General features: G+C 38.9%; 1 protein-coding gene across 1 annotated transcript in view; it reads left to right on the forward strand.

The window, feature by feature from the left end:
- The window catches only part of LOC136445761 (nebulin-like), a 51,865-nt gene that overhangs the window by 15,650 nt on the left and 19,465 nt on the right, over positions 1-16,750 (forward strand). The window contains exons 41-77 of the mRNA XM_066443898.1: positions 207-311; positions 486-581; positions 708-920; positions 1,097-1,201; positions 1,436-1,543; positions 1,817-1,924; positions 2,391-2,495; positions 2,646-2,741; positions 2,920-3,132; positions 3,280-3,384; positions 3,556-3,663; positions 3,886-3,993; positions 4,296-4,400; positions 4,624-4,719; positions 4,939-5,151; positions 5,283-5,387; positions 5,683-5,790; positions 6,197-6,304; positions 6,702-6,806; positions 7,226-7,321; positions 7,667-7,879; positions 8,119-8,223; positions 8,376-8,483; positions 8,886-8,993; positions 9,680-9,784; positions 10,011-10,106; positions 10,237-10,449; positions 10,630-10,734; positions 11,000-11,107; positions 11,386-11,598; positions 11,793-11,888; positions 12,227-12,439; positions 12,570-12,674; positions 12,980-13,087; positions 15,487-15,699; positions 15,833-15,928; positions 16,449-16,661. Coding sequence (XP_066299995.1) covers positions 207-311; positions 486-581; positions 708-920; positions 1,097-1,201; positions 1,436-1,543; positions 1,817-1,924; positions 2,391-2,495; positions 2,646-2,741; positions 2,920-3,132; positions 3,280-3,384; positions 3,556-3,663; positions 3,886-3,993; positions 4,296-4,400; positions 4,624-4,719; positions 4,939-5,151; positions 5,283-5,387; positions 5,683-5,790; positions 6,197-6,304; positions 6,702-6,806; positions 7,226-7,321; positions 7,667-7,879; positions 8,119-8,223; positions 8,376-8,483; positions 8,886-8,993; positions 9,680-9,784; positions 10,011-10,106; positions 10,237-10,449; positions 10,630-10,734; positions 11,000-11,107; positions 11,386-11,598; positions 11,793-11,888; positions 12,227-12,439; positions 12,570-12,674; positions 12,980-13,087; positions 15,487-15,699; positions 15,833-15,928; positions 16,449-16,661 — 4,824 coding nt within the window. The remainder of the gene's footprint in view (positions 1-206; positions 312-485; positions 582-707; positions 921-1,096; positions 1,202-1,435; positions 1,544-1,816; positions 1,925-2,390; positions 2,496-2,645; positions 2,742-2,919; positions 3,133-3,279; positions 3,385-3,555; positions 3,664-3,885; positions 3,994-4,295; positions 4,401-4,623; positions 4,720-4,938; positions 5,152-5,282; positions 5,388-5,682; positions 5,791-6,196; positions 6,305-6,701; positions 6,807-7,225; positions 7,322-7,666; positions 7,880-8,118; positions 8,224-8,375; positions 8,484-8,885; positions 8,994-9,679; positions 9,785-10,010; positions 10,107-10,236; positions 10,450-10,629; positions 10,735-10,999; positions 11,108-11,385; positions 11,599-11,792; positions 11,889-12,226; positions 12,440-12,569; positions 12,675-12,979; positions 13,088-15,486; positions 15,700-15,832; positions 15,929-16,448; positions 16,662-16,750) is intronic.

The following is a 16,750-nucleotide window of genomic DNA, read 5'->3' on the forward strand; positions in this document are numbered from 1 at the left end:
TCTCACTTATATGGTTCTTGTTCTGCTTTCCCAGCATTATTCTCTGATGATGATGATATCTACAGCTCCAAGAGGCTCAAAAGTTTGACCATGTTTAAGTCTATGCTGCTTTTAGTTGCATATTTCTCATTACATGTTTTCTCCTGTGATGAATACCTTAGTCATTCTGGCAACACACTGATAGTACTTGCATTCACATGTAACAGGTGAAGTACACAGAGAAGATGCAAGAGGCTCTTACCCAGTACCAGATCACACATGACATACCTGCCATTCAGGATGCCAGAAGAGCTCAGCAGATTCAAAGCCAGGTAGATACACTTATTATGTATGTCATGTATTAGAATCTAGTCTGTAGATCTTTTTGTGTATTTTGTTTCTTTTGTCCCTGAAGTATTTTGATTCCCTTTTTTAAACAAATTTCTACATGTTACTGTTTTAGATTTTTTATGAGTAATAAAGATTGATCATTGATATTTTTCCAGCACAACTACACCAAGGACAGGCCTACCAGCTACACCACTGTGTATGAGACTCCTCTCATGAAGCAAGCAGAGCTGGTGGCCAAGCTGCAGAGTGATGTAAGAAAATGCTTCTTTTGGGCAAATTTTGGTTGTAGATTTTCCTCTGAAGTTGTATGTATCAAATATGCAGTCATATCCTGTATCAAAGTTGAACTAAAGTTATCCTACATATTTTATTTTCAGAATCTCTACAAAAAAGATGTGAAGGAGAGTACAGGCAAGTTCTTCCCTGTCCAAGTCACCCCGACATACCAGCATATGTTGGACCTCACCAAATATGAAAGCGACCATAAGTACAAGGATGAGGCTAGGTACATCATGGAGAAGGGACACAGTCAGTACCCCTTCACTCCTGAGATGTTTAGGGTGGAGGATGCTGAAAAGGTCAAGTCTGAGGTACATGTAGGAACCCTCACACTCAAACTCAAAGAGAAATCACAAGAAATTTACCTTGTGCAAATATGAATTTACAGGAATGTCATCTTTGCCAGTGAGTTCTAAGTTTTATGTTAAAAAAGTTCTTTTTTTTAGTTAGTGATTAAACTACATTGTACATTTGTTGTCTTCTTTAGCGCTTGTATAGGGAAAACTATGAGAAGTGGAAGTCCAGGTACACCATGCTCGTTGATGACCCCAAGATTGTCCATGCTAAGGAGGTGGCTTCTCTACAGAGTGAGGTACTACAGCTATTTATGTGCTTACAGAGATTTTCATGTATCAAATAGTCAGTACATAATACATATTAAAAGTAACTTAAGCAGCTGGATAGACTTTGTAAACAATCAAACGTATAAAATATAGTCAGTTGTTTTCAGAAAATATGATAATTTTAAGCTTAATAGTTGGTTTATGCCTTTCAGTAATTATGATGTGGCAAGTTAGCAGGTGTGAAATATCTCTTCTTTCCTCAGAACAAGTACAAGGAGCAGTATGAGAAGGACAAAGAACAGGGGAAGTCTCTAACTGTGGATTCTGTGAATGTACTGAGAGCCAAAGATGCCATGGAATTGGCGAGCGAGGTGGGTGAAAAAATGTTACCACTAACAACAACCTGTCTTAAGATTGTTAACATTGTAGACGGAACTGTTCTATGCTGTCTTACAAATGGTATTGTAAGTAAAATGGTACCGTGTTACCTTCCTTTTTATTGTACAAAGATTTTAGCCATAGAAAATGCCGCAATATTGTTTTGATGAAGTCAGATGTTTGCACAATGTGGTTTATGATATTCATTTTATATGATATACCAAGTCCAAGGTTGATTCCTAGTTTGTTTGTTTGTTTGTCAACAGATCAATTATGTCAAGGAGGCTCGGAAATTCGCTCAGAGGAACACTCACGGTGGTGTGGACTCTTTGGGCTATCTGACAGCTAAAGCAGTTTCTGACCTCAACAGCCAGGTAGATTCTGGTCTTCTACAGCTCTTGTTGTGTGGTTTTTCTTTTGCCCTTTCAGCTTTCCAAAAATCATTCTCTACTGAAAATGTTACATGCGGCTTTTTTGATTTGCAACAGTGCAATACACATGGGACACAGGCAGCTATTGCTTGTGTCGTGACCCACTCACATGATATACCCGTTTTTGCACTTGGGTGGAGTGAGGGAAGTCCTGTAAAGTACCCTTTTCCCAACATCAGGCATCAGGTGGCATCAGGGGATTCGAACCCGGGACCGCTGCGGGTTCTGGGCCAAAACCCCTACCATTTTGCCACACAAGCACACGTGGCTTGATGGGCTATTGACATACTCATGCTGTGTGTAGCATGTTTATTTTTTTATTAAGACAGTTAACTCTTTTGATAAACTTCACATAGAAATACATGTATCTGGTTTTATATTGATTCCACTTGTTATGTAACCATTACAGGTTAAGTACACAGAGAAGCTGAAAGAGGCTCTTACCCAGTACCAGATCACACACGACATACCTGCCATTCAGGATGCCAGAAGGGCTCAGCAGATACAAAGCCAGGTAGATATACGAACATTTAACAGTCTGATCTGTAGAGCTACTGTAGATGGTTTTTCTTTTCCTGAAGTGTTTTGATTCCTATTCACGCTACATTTATACATGTTGATCTAGAGTGTTGTTGGCTAAAAAAAAATTCAACCCCTTTTCCAGCATAACTACACCAAGGACAGGCCTACCAGCTACACCACTGTGTATGAGACTCCTCTCATGAAGCAAGCAGAGCTGGTGGCCAAGCTGCAAAGTGATGTATGTTTACAGTTACGAACTTTGTTGCATAATCATTTTTTGTCTGTTTCAGTTTCTTTTGTACCAATGTATCTATCTAATGCGCATTTGTAAGGTTTTTATGCAGCTAAAACTTTCCTTTTCAATTGGTGACTGTTATTCTTTTAGACTGTTTCATATCTGTGCATTGCATTTTTAGAATCTCTACAAAAAGGAAGTAAAGGAGAGTACAGGCAAGTTCTTTCCTGTCCAAGTCACCCCGACATACCAACACATGTTGGAGCTCACTAAATATGAAAGCGACCGTAACTACAAAGAAGAAGCTAAAGTGATCATGGAGCAGGGACACAGTCAGTACCCCTTCACTCCTGAGATGTTCAGGGTAGATGATGCTGAGAAGATTAAATCTGAGGTACAGCAATCTTAGCAAACATTGTTAAGAAAACTTTTATTTGATGTTTCTAAAGTCATCTATTTGTGGTGGTTTCTTTCTTGCTGAAACATTTTTTAATTATAGTTGAAAATTTTCTTCAAAGCTGATGTTTTTTTTTCTCTTTAGCGCTTGTACAGGGAGAACTATGAGAAGTGGAAGTCCAGGTACACCATGCTTGTTGATGACCCCATGGTTGTCCATGCCAAAGAAGTGGCCTTGTTGCAGAGCGAGGTATGCTGTTAAGATTAGACAGCTATCTATCTATTATCTCTTTTTCCATAAATTCCTGATAAATTGTTTTGAAAACCTGGTATTATAAAAGCTTATTTTTCTTGATCTTCCTGGAATTTCCTGACTTTTTTTGAATTTTCAATAAACAAAACTCTAAAAACTCCTCTTCAGAACAAGTACAAGGAGCAGTATGAGAGGGACAAAGGACAGGGGAAGTCTCTAACTGTGGATTCTGTGAACATCCAAAGAGCTAAAGATGCCATGGAAATGGCCAGTGAGGTGGGTTTATAAATTCTTAAGTGAATGGCTGTTATTTAGAACTTGCATTAACACACAAAATGGAAATATTTTTTGACTATCAGCATATAATTTGTTATCATTTTTTTGTGGACAAGTATAGGATGATCATGTGTATTTTGTTCATGAATATTGTTTAGATATATATTTTGATGGTAGGGGGAATTTGACAGAGTTGACCAAGATATTTTGTTTTGTTTACAGCTCAATTACGTCAAAGACGCTCGTAAAGAGGCACAGAGGAAGCCTTTCAGTGCTGTGGATTCATTGACGTACTTGACAGCTAAGGCTGTTACACAGCTAAATAGTCAGGTACATTCTTTCATGTCTTCTTATGGTTTTGGATAACTGTCCTTGCTGTCAGATTAGCTCAAAATGGGTACACATTCTTTCATGTCTTTTACGTTTTTGGATAATTGTTCCTGTACACATTTGTACCATGAAACTATCTCTAGGCAGCCAGACTTACTGCTAGGATGGTGTAATGTTTACTTTTGTGTCTGTCTTTTACATGGTTTCCTTTGTTAGTTCTTTTGACAGTACTACTTTTATAATGATGCTATATTTCATATACTATCTTTTGACCTGATTTTGGTTTCTGTTTGATTTGACAGGTGAAGTACACAGAGAAGCTGCGTGATGCCCTTACTCAGTACCACATCACAGCAGACATGCCTGCTATCCAGGATGCCAGGAAGGCTCAGGAGATACAGAGCGAGGTAGATACATGCATGTATACAACTTAATGTATCAGAATTTGTAAATCTCTGTGTGCCTTTATTCCTTTCCTGAAGTATTTGATTCTCTAGATTTATACATCTACTCTAGACTACTCTAATGAAAATCCTTGTGTTTTTCCATTCTAAAAAAAATATGCCCATGAAGTCTTTTGTACATTTCATCTTGTAACATTTTTTCTGATGTATGAAAATTTGTCTGCAGCACAACTACACCAAGGACAGGCCTACCAAGTACACCACAGTGTATGAGACCCCTCTCATTAAGCAGGCTGCCAATGTGGCCAAGCTGCAGAGTGATGTAAGTATGCCGTTTTCTCTTGTTCAAAACCAATGCACTATTGATTTACATGTACTGTGACTTACTTAGCATTTTTTCTGGTATGCATGTCTTCAGTACCCATAATGAGTTGGATGATATTGGTAAATTTCCTTCAAGAAAAATGTGACAGAGAGTGAGAAAATGCTTTCCTTTTTTGTAATAACTGTAGTTTCTTGTTGTTCCGTTTTCCCCCACCAGATTCCCTACAAGAAGGCTATGAAGGAAGCTGAAGTAAAGCAGTTCCCTGTCCATGACACTCCAACCTACGAGCACATGCTTCAGCTTACAAAGTACCAGAGCGATCGTGTCTATAAGGATGAAGCTAAGTACATCATGGAGAAGGGACACAGTCAGTACCCCTTCACTCCTGAGGTGTTCAGAGTAGAAGATGCTGAAAAGATCAAATCTGAGGTACCTAGTAACACTGCTACTTACTTTGACTTCAATTTTTGCAAATATTATCCTTCTCTTCCTGATGGTTGTTAATACATGTCAGGCATGAAATTGTTTCATTGAATGTTAACTTGTTTGTTTTGCTACAGCGCTTGTACCAGGAAAACTACCAGAAGTGGAAGACCAGGTACACCACGCTTGTTGATGATCCCAGCATCCTCCATGCCAAAGAAGTGGCTATTCTTCAGAGTGAGGTAAATGATCCCTTTTACAGTATTTACATCTTTCTGGCGTACATGTGGTCAAGTGTTATTCCTACCTACATTCATCAACCTTGCCTAGATTTGAACTGTACTTTGGAGGCCATGCCCAGTGCAATGGAGGGTAGGGAGGGATTGAGGAGAAGGGCCATGGGCACTTGTGAGACTGTCACGAGCAGATGATGTTATTCTTTGGCTTTCCTCTACTTACATTATTTTTGAAGATGATGAGTCAGTGAGTGCATGGTCTTCCCAATTCTTAACAAACATCTTCAAACTCTCTTTTCAGAACAAGTACAAGGAGCAGTATGAGAAGGACAAAGAACAGGGGAAGTCCCTAACTGTGGATTCCGTGAACATCCAGAGAGCCAAAGATGCCATGGAAATGGCCAGTGAGGTGTGTTGTAGCGAATTACAATTTCACAAATTCATTCTCTATGTATCTATTGTTCTGTAGTAAACTATTACTCAAATTGCTATAATTATAGAATATGCAAATAGAGGGTTTGCAGCAATTTTGTTACATTCACAAACAGCTTCTGCTAAACAAAAGGGTATCAGAACCCGTCTGTTGAGTTTTGATTGTTTAACCTTCTACATGTACCTGCTGCCTAACCTGTAACCGATAGAGAATGGGGTGCCAAACAGCTACTTCAGTGTGATAAAGGTTAAGATAAAAGATTGTGGCAGTAATGTTGCTGCAAAAACAACTTGTTTGTGTGAAAAAAACACTGAAAACCTAGTGCGAGATTTGTCAGATTTTGTATGGCAACTCATACCATTTTGTTTGATTTCTTTGGCAGGTTAACTATACTAAAGAAGCCCTCAGTGCAGCCCACAGTAATGCGTACAATGCAGTGGACTCAGTCCCCTATGTGACTGCCAAGGCAGCTGCTGAGATTAGCAGCGAGGTACTGTGTTTGTTTCATTGTTGTTATTGTTTGTTCTTGATAACATGTTAACATATGTGTCAAGGTGTGATTTCATGTCCTTTACGTAGAAAGTATCCACTGATATTTGATATGGCTTGTTTATTGGCGATAGCTACACGTAGCAAAACTTCTCTAAAGTCATGCACAAATATACAAAAATAAGAGCTTGAAATGGTAGAACTTTTTTGTTGAGATTTTGCAATTTTGAAGGCTAGAAAGATGCCGGCCTGGTATTATGATTCATATATTGCAGGACACAGAAATAAAGTATTTTGAGCACTTTTAAGGATTTTACCCAAATGCAACAGATCTCTTTTCTCCTCCTTACTGTATAGATCCACACTTATTTTTCCCTTGGCACATTTGTGTTGAACAGGTGAAGTACACAGAGAAGCTGCGTGAGGCTCTGTCCCAGTACCTGATCACACACGACGTACCTGCCATTCTGGAGGCACGAAAGGCTCAGCAAATCCAGAGCGAGGTAGAGATTTTACATTCTTAACCTTCTCCCAGCTGCCTAACTCTGTAACCAATAGAGAATGGGGTGCCAAATGGCTACTTAAGTGTGCGAAAGGTTAAGAACTTGGGAATTGATCACTTGTTAGGATTGGCTGAAAAAATGAACAGATAAACAGAGTATTTCTGATTTGAACATTAAAACATATTTTGTAGTAGTCTTTCTATGGGTACTGCATGAAGACTTTCTATGGGTAATGAAATATTTCTGATTTGAACATCCAACCATTTTTGTAGTAATCTTTCTTGGGTACTGAATGATTTTCTATGAGTAATGAAATATTTCTGATTTGAGCATTCAAACATTTTTTTAGCAATCTTTCTGTTGGTACTAATAGACTTTCTATGAGTAATGAAAATTGATGATGGAACATTTTTGTCCAGTATAACTACACCAAGGATAGACCTACCAGCTACACCACTGTGTATGAGACTCCTCTTATCAAGCAAGCAGAGCTGGTGGCCAAGCTGCAAAGTGATGTAAGTATTCAAGAACAGTTAGTATCAACAAATTCGAAGGTAGATACTGGGTATTTCTGTTGTATTTTGGACACACAGGCCTTTGCCATACTCCAAGACTTTGTATCAAATATACATGACTCTGAGGTAGTCAGACATGTTTTTGCCTCTAACAGATGAAGCGAATCTTTATTGTATAAATATTGAGTGATTGATTGATTGATTGATTGGACTTATTGGTTAAGACCCTTGTTCAATAACATTGATATATGTAGCTGTTTTTATAGGATTTACCATGTTAAAGACATCTATCAGAAATTTGTTGTTCTAATGCTGACAAAATGTTTTCTGTCGGCCTCATCATAGATTCCTTACAAGAAAGAGCTGAAAGAGAGTGTTCGGACGCAGTTCCCTGTTCATGACACTCCAACCTACGAACACATGCTTCAGCTGACAAAATACCAGAGCGACCGTGTCTATAAGGATGAAGCTAAGTACATCATGGAAAAGGGACACAGTCAGTACCCCTTCACTCCTGAGATGTTCAGAGTGGAAGACGCAGAAAAGATCAAATCTGAGGTATTATGTCTAGTTCAATCTTAATGTTTTCTACCAAGCTTTCTATTCCTTTTGAAGTATTCTGTAAGCATTGTATTTCTTTGGTCTTGAGCAACTGACCAACAGTACAAGTTAAGTTAAAAATTGTTGTTCCAAATGTAATGATGTTGTACCACAGGGATTCCTGAAAAGCAGGTTGAATGAATGACTTTAACATTCGCTCCTGGTAAAATGAAGCTTTATTTTTTCTTTTTCTTCAGCGCTTGTACAAGGCTAACTATGAGAAGTGGAGGGCACAATACTCCAAGAGCATCGATGATCCTGACATCATTCATGCCAGGGAAGCTGGAGAGCAGCAAAGCGAGGTACTTGGATACTTTCATTTTCAAACTTAGAAGTTTTTTTTTTTTTATGTTAAAGGTGATTCTGTCCTGTTGGAAGGTTTTACATTTGATGTAGCTTAATACTGAAATGTACCTTTCTTTGCATAGTGTTGATGATCGTTTTTCTGTTTCAGAACAAATATCGTGAGCTCTACAGGAAGGAACGTGGACAGGCAAACGCTCTACCTCCTGACACCATGGACAATGTCAGGGCAAAGGCTGCTTCAGAAATCTCCAGTGAGGTGCGTAGCTGTCACTAATATAGAAAAAAACGTTACTCTGCTTTTAACTGTATTCATTTGTTTGAATAAACCTGATTCCATCTGTGTTTTTCTTGTATTTTCATATTCATAAATTGCCCCCATGAGTGGCACACCATTCAATTTTGGCAGTTGTTCCATGTTAATTACTGTTTGTAAACAGTAGTAGTCCACTGTGTTATTCTGCTACAGTGGTCTGAACACCCTACAGCTGCAATCAGTCTTTCTTCAAATCTCCCCACATTGTCCGGTTCATCGCAACATTCCTTGTCCTCTTTCTTTCAGGTCTGCCCTCAGCAGACTCAGTAGGTTCTTGCAGTGTCTTCCATTTCTGGATCTATAGGTGAAAGTGTTACTCAAAATGTTTTCATTTGCCCATCATAGGTCAGGTATACTCAGGATGCTCAGAAGGAAGCCCGCAGTAAGCCCTTCAACGCCATGATGTCACTTGCCAGCCTTACAGCCAAGGTTGTGGCAGGCATAACAAGTCAGGTAACCATCTCTTTACTATGCTTTACAGTGTGCAGATCTCTCCTTGGTACTGAAAGGGTGGTTATTATTTTTTTGCATCCGCTACTCGATATTTATTTAGACTTTATGTTTTGTAGAACTGCACACTTTTTGCATGGTGTAATGATAGCTCACCATTCTGTACAGTGTGCAGCTCTCTGCTTGGTTCTGAAAGGGTGGTTATTGTTTTTTGGCATCCGCTACTCAAGTTTTATAGATTTCATGTTTTGTAGAACTGCACACTTTCTGCATGGTGTGTTGATGGCTTACATATCATGCAGTGTGCTTCTCTCTCCATGATACTGAAAATGATGCTGTTTTTTTTTCAAGCATCCGTTACTAGATTCTTTTCTCTAGACTCTTGCCTGTTATGTTAACTTCTTGCTTCCTGATTTAATGATAGCTCACCATTATAAGGGCTATATGACCCTGAAAACAGGACTAAGACAAAAAGTAATAAGAGCAATAAGGGGCCAGTTAACAGTAATGCAGTAGGCAGGCAAACTTCTTGAAGTGGTTAAGTACCCTCGCTGGTCCATCAAAAATGTGTGTATTTTGCAATGAAGTCTTCCCCCTTCCTTGCTGATATTTTGACTACAGAATTTTTGCAAAGTCGAACATATGGTGTTATCTAACGACTTCTCAATTTCCACTGACTTTCTTAACAGGTGAAGTACACAGACAGAGCAGCCAGGATTCGTTCCCGCTTCAACATGCCGGCAGACACTCCCACCATCAAGGAAGCAAAGAGGGTCCAAGAGCTGCAGAGTGAGGTAAAGTAATCACTGTTATTGAGCCTTGTCTTGTCTTCTGTCATGTCCTGTTTATTTTTGATGATTGTGGGAAGGAAAGGTTAGATTATGTGTTAACTGTTCTGACAGTATTAAGAGGAAAAGCATACAGGACAGAATTTCATCAAACTGTATTTCTTATGTTAGGAATCCTCAATTTCTGTTTCATTTGAACTGAACTAATGTAAACGTTTTTCTGTTCTTTCAGTATCTCTACACCAAGGATCGACCGACAACCTACACTACAGTGTACGACACTCCTTATATGAAGCAAGCAGAGCATGTAGCCAAGTTGCAGAGTGATGTAAGATATTTAGAATTCTTTCTATTCTTTTCCAATTTCTTCCAGTTCCAAACCATTTTTCATTGGTCTATAACGTTAATCTTCTTAAGTTTAAATGTTTATTCTGTTTCTTTTCCGTATTTTGTATTAGATCCCCTATAAAAAGGATGTGAAAGAAGCTGAAGTGACTCAGTTCCCTGTACACGAGACCCCCGTGTACCTGAACCAGTTACAGGTGTCTGGGTACCAGAGCGACCGTAACTATAGAGAAGAGGCTACTCACATCATGGAAAAGGGACACAGTCAGTACCCCTTCACTCCTGAGATGTCCAGGGTGGAGGAAGCTGAGAAAATTAAATCTGATGTAGGAACGCTCTACTACATACATAGTTTGATTACTTTGATTAATTCCCCTTGTACTCATTTGTGATATATGTTTTCAAATGTTACAATTCAAATATGAAGTGTCCAACAGGAGTTGATGATAGTGTTAACTGTTATGGTATTTCATTAGTTGTTGTCTTGTTTTGTTTGTTTCTGACAGAAACTGTACAAGGAAGCCTTCGAGAAACACAAAAGCCAATTCACTGTTTCTGTTGATGACCCTCAAATCACCCACGCAAGGGAAACAACTGACCTGCAAAGCGAGGTATAAGATTTTATCATCTCTCAGAATCATTATGTTGTATATGTGAAATTTTGTCTTTGTATGGTACTATTCTTGTTTGGTTATGTATTCTGATCTGTACTTCTGTTCTTTTTATTTCCGCATCTTTCTAAAGCTTTGTTACAATATCAATGTGCACTGTGTAGGACTGATGCAAGGGAAACATGCTCTTGGGGGTAAATTACTGCTTATATTTACTGTGCAGATAATTCAATTAGTAAGATTTTTTTCATCCCAATTTTTGCAGAACAAGTACAAAGAACAGTACCTACAGGATAAGCTCAAAGGCCACATGTTGCCCCCTGATGCCATGGAGAACATGAGGGCCAAGGAGGCCATGGACATCGCTAGTGAGGTATGTATATGTTTTTGTCCCTATTATGACTTGCCAGGCTGCACAATCCTTGACCATTGTTTCTACTGCTCCTATCCTAGCCACTAGTCCAGTGTGCTCTTTGATATGATCTTTAAACCATTTTAATGGTTTTCCTTGTAGTCTCTGGTTAGGGAAGTCTTGGTGATTGCCTCTACTGTGGAACTGTGTTAGTCTCATTTGTACATGGCCAAACCACCTCATCCTTCTTTCTCAAATGGCATCTATAATATTGTTTTTATGCTGTCTTCACCATCTAGGTGAAGTACAGGAAGAAAACTCGTGATGAGATGCAGAATCAGATGTTCACGTCTGTGGACACCCTGGGTAACCTGACAGCCAAGGCCTGTATGGACATGGTCAGCATGGTCAAGTACAAGGAGGAGGCTGAGAAGATGAGGCCGCAGCTCAAGATGCCTGCGGATCTTCCTGAAGTCAAGTGGGCTAAGGAAGTCCAGCAGAATCAGAGCCATGTACGAACCTTGCTTATCAATAAGCTTATCAATAGTCTTATAAATAAGCTTATCATTTAGTATCAATAAGCTTATCCATGTTTATCAGTCTTTGCTCCTTTTCATGTTTCATTTGTTTGGTAAATTTTGTTATCATTTTAAGAATATTGTATAAGTTGAATTGCTTTTAAAATCTGTCATTATTTTTCTTACAGCAAAATTACACAAAAGACAGACCAACCAGCTACACCACTGTGTATGACACTCCTTATACCAAGACGGCTAAGTTGGTGGCCCAACTGCAAAGTGATGTAGGTGCTCATTCCTATTATAAGTGATTAACTGTTTCCTCTAATTTTTTATAAAGAGGTATGACGTGCAAGTAGGGAAAGTCAAAACTTGTAAACTGTTGTTGAGATACCGCTGTTAAGAAAAGCGGTCGCACCTTAGACTGAGGACAATGCATGACGCTTTTCCGTTAGCAAGTAGTGCAATACAGCTTTGCCATGGCTTGCGCTAGGTACACAGCTTATCTTGTTGGTTAAGATTGAACATTAGATTGAGGTCTTTGAAAGTTTTACAAACTCTAAGGTTGTTTACGTGTTGAGGACTAACAGTAGTGTCTTCTTATTCTGATTCGTCCAATCAGATTCCCTATAAGAAGGACGTGAAGGAAGCTGAGGTGACTCAGTTCCCTGTACACGAGACCCCCGTGTACCTGAACCAGTTACAGGTGTCTGGGTACCAGAGCGACCGTAACTACAAAGATGAGGCCAGGTACATCATGGAGAAGGGACACAGTCAGTACCCCTTCACTCCTGAGATGTCCAGAGTGGAGGAAGCTGAAAAAGTCAAATCGGATGTAAGACCTTTTTTGAACCGTAATTGCTTAGACCAATTCCTTGTCTTTTGATGGATAAACCGTATCTGTCATCTTCATTTTCTAAAAATAAAGAGCTAACATGCTATTGTGTGTTTCTTGTTGTTTACAGAAACTGTACAAGGAAGCTTCTGAGAAGCAACGAGGCCACTTCACCGTCCGTGTGGATGACCCGCAAATCACTCATGCAAAGGAAACAGCCGATTTACAAAGCGAGGTACATGTTCAGTATAATTTTTTAGAACAATTTTTTCCTATTGAGATACATTGTATCACCATGAAAATTGCAAAGATTACATATTAACAATCATTACTAGGATACTACACAAGTCATGTATTTGTATTGCAAAATTCTCACCTTTGGTTAGCTAGCTTCTAGCCCTTTTTTTGGTAACTGCATAAGTTAAGGATCTGTCAATTTGTGTCTATCAAAGGATTGAAAAAAGACACATATTGGAGTTAATTGTGATGAGTAAAATCCTGAATTCACTGGTGACATTTTTTTGTACCTCAACTTTCCAGAACAAGTACAAAGAACAGTACCTACAGGATAAGCTCAAAGGCCACATGTTGCCCCCTGATGCTATGGAGAACATGAGGGCTAAGGAGGCCATGGACATCGCTAGTGAGGTGGGTAGATGTTTTTTTTCTGATGATGGCCGTTTGCAGTCAGTCTTAAAGATGTCGACAACTCTAAACTTGGGACATTGTATTAGCCAATGTATGTGTGCGTCTTTGCAGTTTCTTTTTCTCTCTTTCATTACAATTGACAAGATATATGTATTGGCAATCTTTGAAGTACGATGATTTATAACCATGTTGAAAGAGACATTGCCAGGGAGATGTGAAAACTTTGAATTTTTCTTTTTTGTTTGTCGTTTTGATTAGAAAGATGCTTGTACTGACAATCAGAGAAGTACAGGTGGATACCATGTTGACAGGGAACATATTTTCAATTCTTTCCAGGTCAAATATGTGAAGAAAACTCGCGATGAGATGCAGAATCAGATGTTCACGTCTGTGGACACCCTGGGTAACCTGACAGCCAAGGCCTGTATGGACATGGTCAGCATGGTCAAGTACAAGGAGGAGGCTGAGAAGATGAGGCCGCAGCTCAAGATGCCTGCGGATCTTCCAGAAGTCAAGTTGGCTAAGGAAGTCCAACGGCTTCAAAGTCAGGTTTGTCCTAAAAGATCACTGTAAATTACAGTATTGAGTTTACACAAAGTAAAGTGCTTACCAACAAGCTTTTGACTAGTCCCCTGGTCCTTCTCAAATTGGTAATCGCTTTACTTTGGGTACGGAAATAGAGTGTAGATTTATTGTTTTGTCTATTACAATCAGAGATGAGCTTTCATACGAATATCAGATCACTGTAATGTTTTCTTTCTTGTAATTTCTGTATAAGTCACTTTACGTCATTACATCTATACTTCTCTTTAATTGTACTACGTTTAATAGTTGTTGCCATACTTTGTACCATGTACGATTGTCAGGCAAAGTTCTTCTACCAAAGTATTTTTTCTGCAGGGGACAGCACACTATATAAACATGGTACAATTTTCTTACAGCAAAACTACACAAAGGACAGGCCGACAAGCTACACCACCGTGTATGACACTCCTTATACGAAGACTGCTAAGTTGGTGGCCCAACTGCAAAGTGATGTAGGTGTTATATTGTTACATCTCTTTTCTTTCTTTCTTGTTCATTTGTATGTTTGAAATTTGATGATCTGTTAGTTTTCTTGAAGTCTATGTAGAAATTTATGAAGTATGGTTCAAGATCTTTAAGTTTTTTTTTGCTTGAAGATATTTGAAAAGAACTATTAAAAATAGCTACAAGAAGTTCAAATTTACCTGTTGAAACTTCTGAAAAATTGTGATCTAACTATTTCTTGTTATTCTGTTATCACCCGTCAGATCCCCTACAGAAAGGATGTGAAAGAAGCTGAAGTGACACAGTTCCCTGTCCACGAGACCCCCGTGTACCTGAACCAGTTACAGGTGTCTGGGTACCAGAGCGACCGTAACTACAGAGACGAAGCCAAGTACATCATGGAGAAGGGACATAGTCAGTACCCCTTCACTCCTGAGATGTCCAGGGTAGAGGAGGCTGAGAAAGTCAAATCAGAGGTTCGATTTTGGATTACTTTGCATAATTTCCTATGTGTTGTTGTAGTAATTGTTCTTCTGATAGTATACAAAATGTCAAATATGAACCATCTAACTGTGATGTTTGTATGGAATGACTTGTGTAATTTGTTGTCTTCTGTATCTTACTCAAAACAGAAACTGTACAAAGAAGCTTCTGAGAAGCAACGAGGCCACTTCACTGTCCGTGTGGATGACCCTCAGATCACGCATGCAAAGGAAGTCGCAGATCTCCAAAGCGAGGTACGAAAAGTCTTACTACTTCTCTTGGAAGCATTTGTTTTACACAATGGTGCAAGTATCTTTAAATTTTACATATTTGTTTGGATGATGTTAATACAGCAATGATTATGTGGCTTTTGGAATTTGTAGTGAATTTCTTGTATGTACAACTGGCATTATGTAAAGCATATTATATGGAGTAGACGTCTACACTTATGATCTAAAAATGTATATTAATTGTTCTCTATTAATCTTTGCAGAACAAGTACAAGGAACAGTACCTACAGGATAAGCTCAAAGGCCACATGTTGCCCCCTGATGCCATGGAGAACATGAGAGCTAAGGATGCCATGGACATCGCTAGTGAAGTGGGTAGACTTCCTTTCTCCACTACGTAGCAATAAAGAACCCACCGCACTTGTCAATAAGAGTAGGAATATGTCTTGGTATAACTGATATCAAACCTAATAATAGTATCATTCCAGTCTTATAGCTATACTTACTGTACTGTACAAAAAAACAGTGTGTTGTACCCTGTGAGAGTCTACCAGTTATCTAACATAAGCAAAACCATCTCTCATATTTCAAGTAGAAGACAGTCCCAGTAAAAGTGGTGGGATTCAGTACTGTACTAAGAAATCCTCTACTATCCAGGTCAAATATGTGAAGAAAACTCGAGATGAGATGCAGAATCAGATGTTCACGTCTGTGGACACCCTGGGTAACCTGACAGCCAAGGCCTGTATGGACATGGTCAGCATGGTCAAGTACAAGGAGGAGGCTGAGAAGATGAGGCCGCAGCTCAAGATGCCTGCGGATCTTCCTGAAGTCAAGTGGGCTAAGGAAGTCCAGCAGAATCAGAGCTATGTACGAACTTTTGTTTTTGACCAAGAAGACCACAATGTTTCATTTGTCTGTCGATTCTGTAATTTCTTTTGTTTAACTAAAAAGCATTTTTTAATCACTTTGTATAATTAAACCTTGTTCATTTTTTCCACAGCAAAACTACACAAAGGACAGACCAACCAGCTATACTACGGTGTACGAGACACCGCTTATCAAGCAGGCTGAGTTGGTGGCCCAACTGCAAAGTGATGTGAGTGTTGAATTATCATTTGATTCATGTCAAAAAGTCTAAATTTTGCCTAAAGGTATACTGTAAATCCATTTAATATTGCAGTTGGTAATTTTAGTGGTTGACAAAAATAATTAGTTCACTGCATTTAATTCCAATGATAGAAACAAACTTCACTGTCTCAAATGTTAGTAATCAAATATTTGTGATGATGACATTTTAGCGGTTGAGTATTGACCGTTCAAGTAGCTAAAATTAAGTTGCTGTTAACAAATCAAGAATACGGTCTAAATAAGGGCTTCAGTTAAACTATTTTGAGATTATAATTTCATTTTTTTGTTAGGGTAATATTTAACAGTTGATGACATGCAGAGTTGAAAGAAATCTCTATGTTTGCCCATTAAACCTTTAGCACACTGAAGTATCCATTTGGCACCCCTTTCTCTGTAGGTTACAGAGTTAGGCAGCAGGGAGAAGGTTAAACATTTTGTCAGACTGTAACAGACTAACTGTGACTCCTTGTTCTGATGTCTTCCAACAGATTCCTTATAGGAAGGGTGTAAAAGAGGCTGAGGTGAAACAGTTCCCTGTACACGAGACATCGCAGTATCAGTTCATGTTACAAGTGTCCGGGTACCAGAGCGACCACAACTACAAAGACGAGGCTAGGTACATCATGGAGAAGGGACACAGTCAGTACCCCTTCACTCCTGAGATGTCCAGGGTGGAAGAAGCTGAGAAAGTCAAGTCTGAGGTGTGATATTAATCATAAAACTTTAATAAGTTGATCGAAAAACATGCTTTGTTTATTGATATGTAATTCATACAGATGTTGTTGACACA

The sequence above is a fragment of the Branchiostoma lanceolatum genome, chromosome 12 (assembly GCF_035083965.1).
Source record: "Branchiostoma lanceolatum isolate klBraLanc5 chromosome 12, klBraLanc5.hap2, whole genome shotgun sequence".
In the NCBI taxonomy this organism is placed as follows: domain Eukaryota; kingdom Metazoa; phylum Chordata; class Leptocardii; order Amphioxiformes; family Branchiostomatidae; genus Branchiostoma; species Branchiostoma lanceolatum.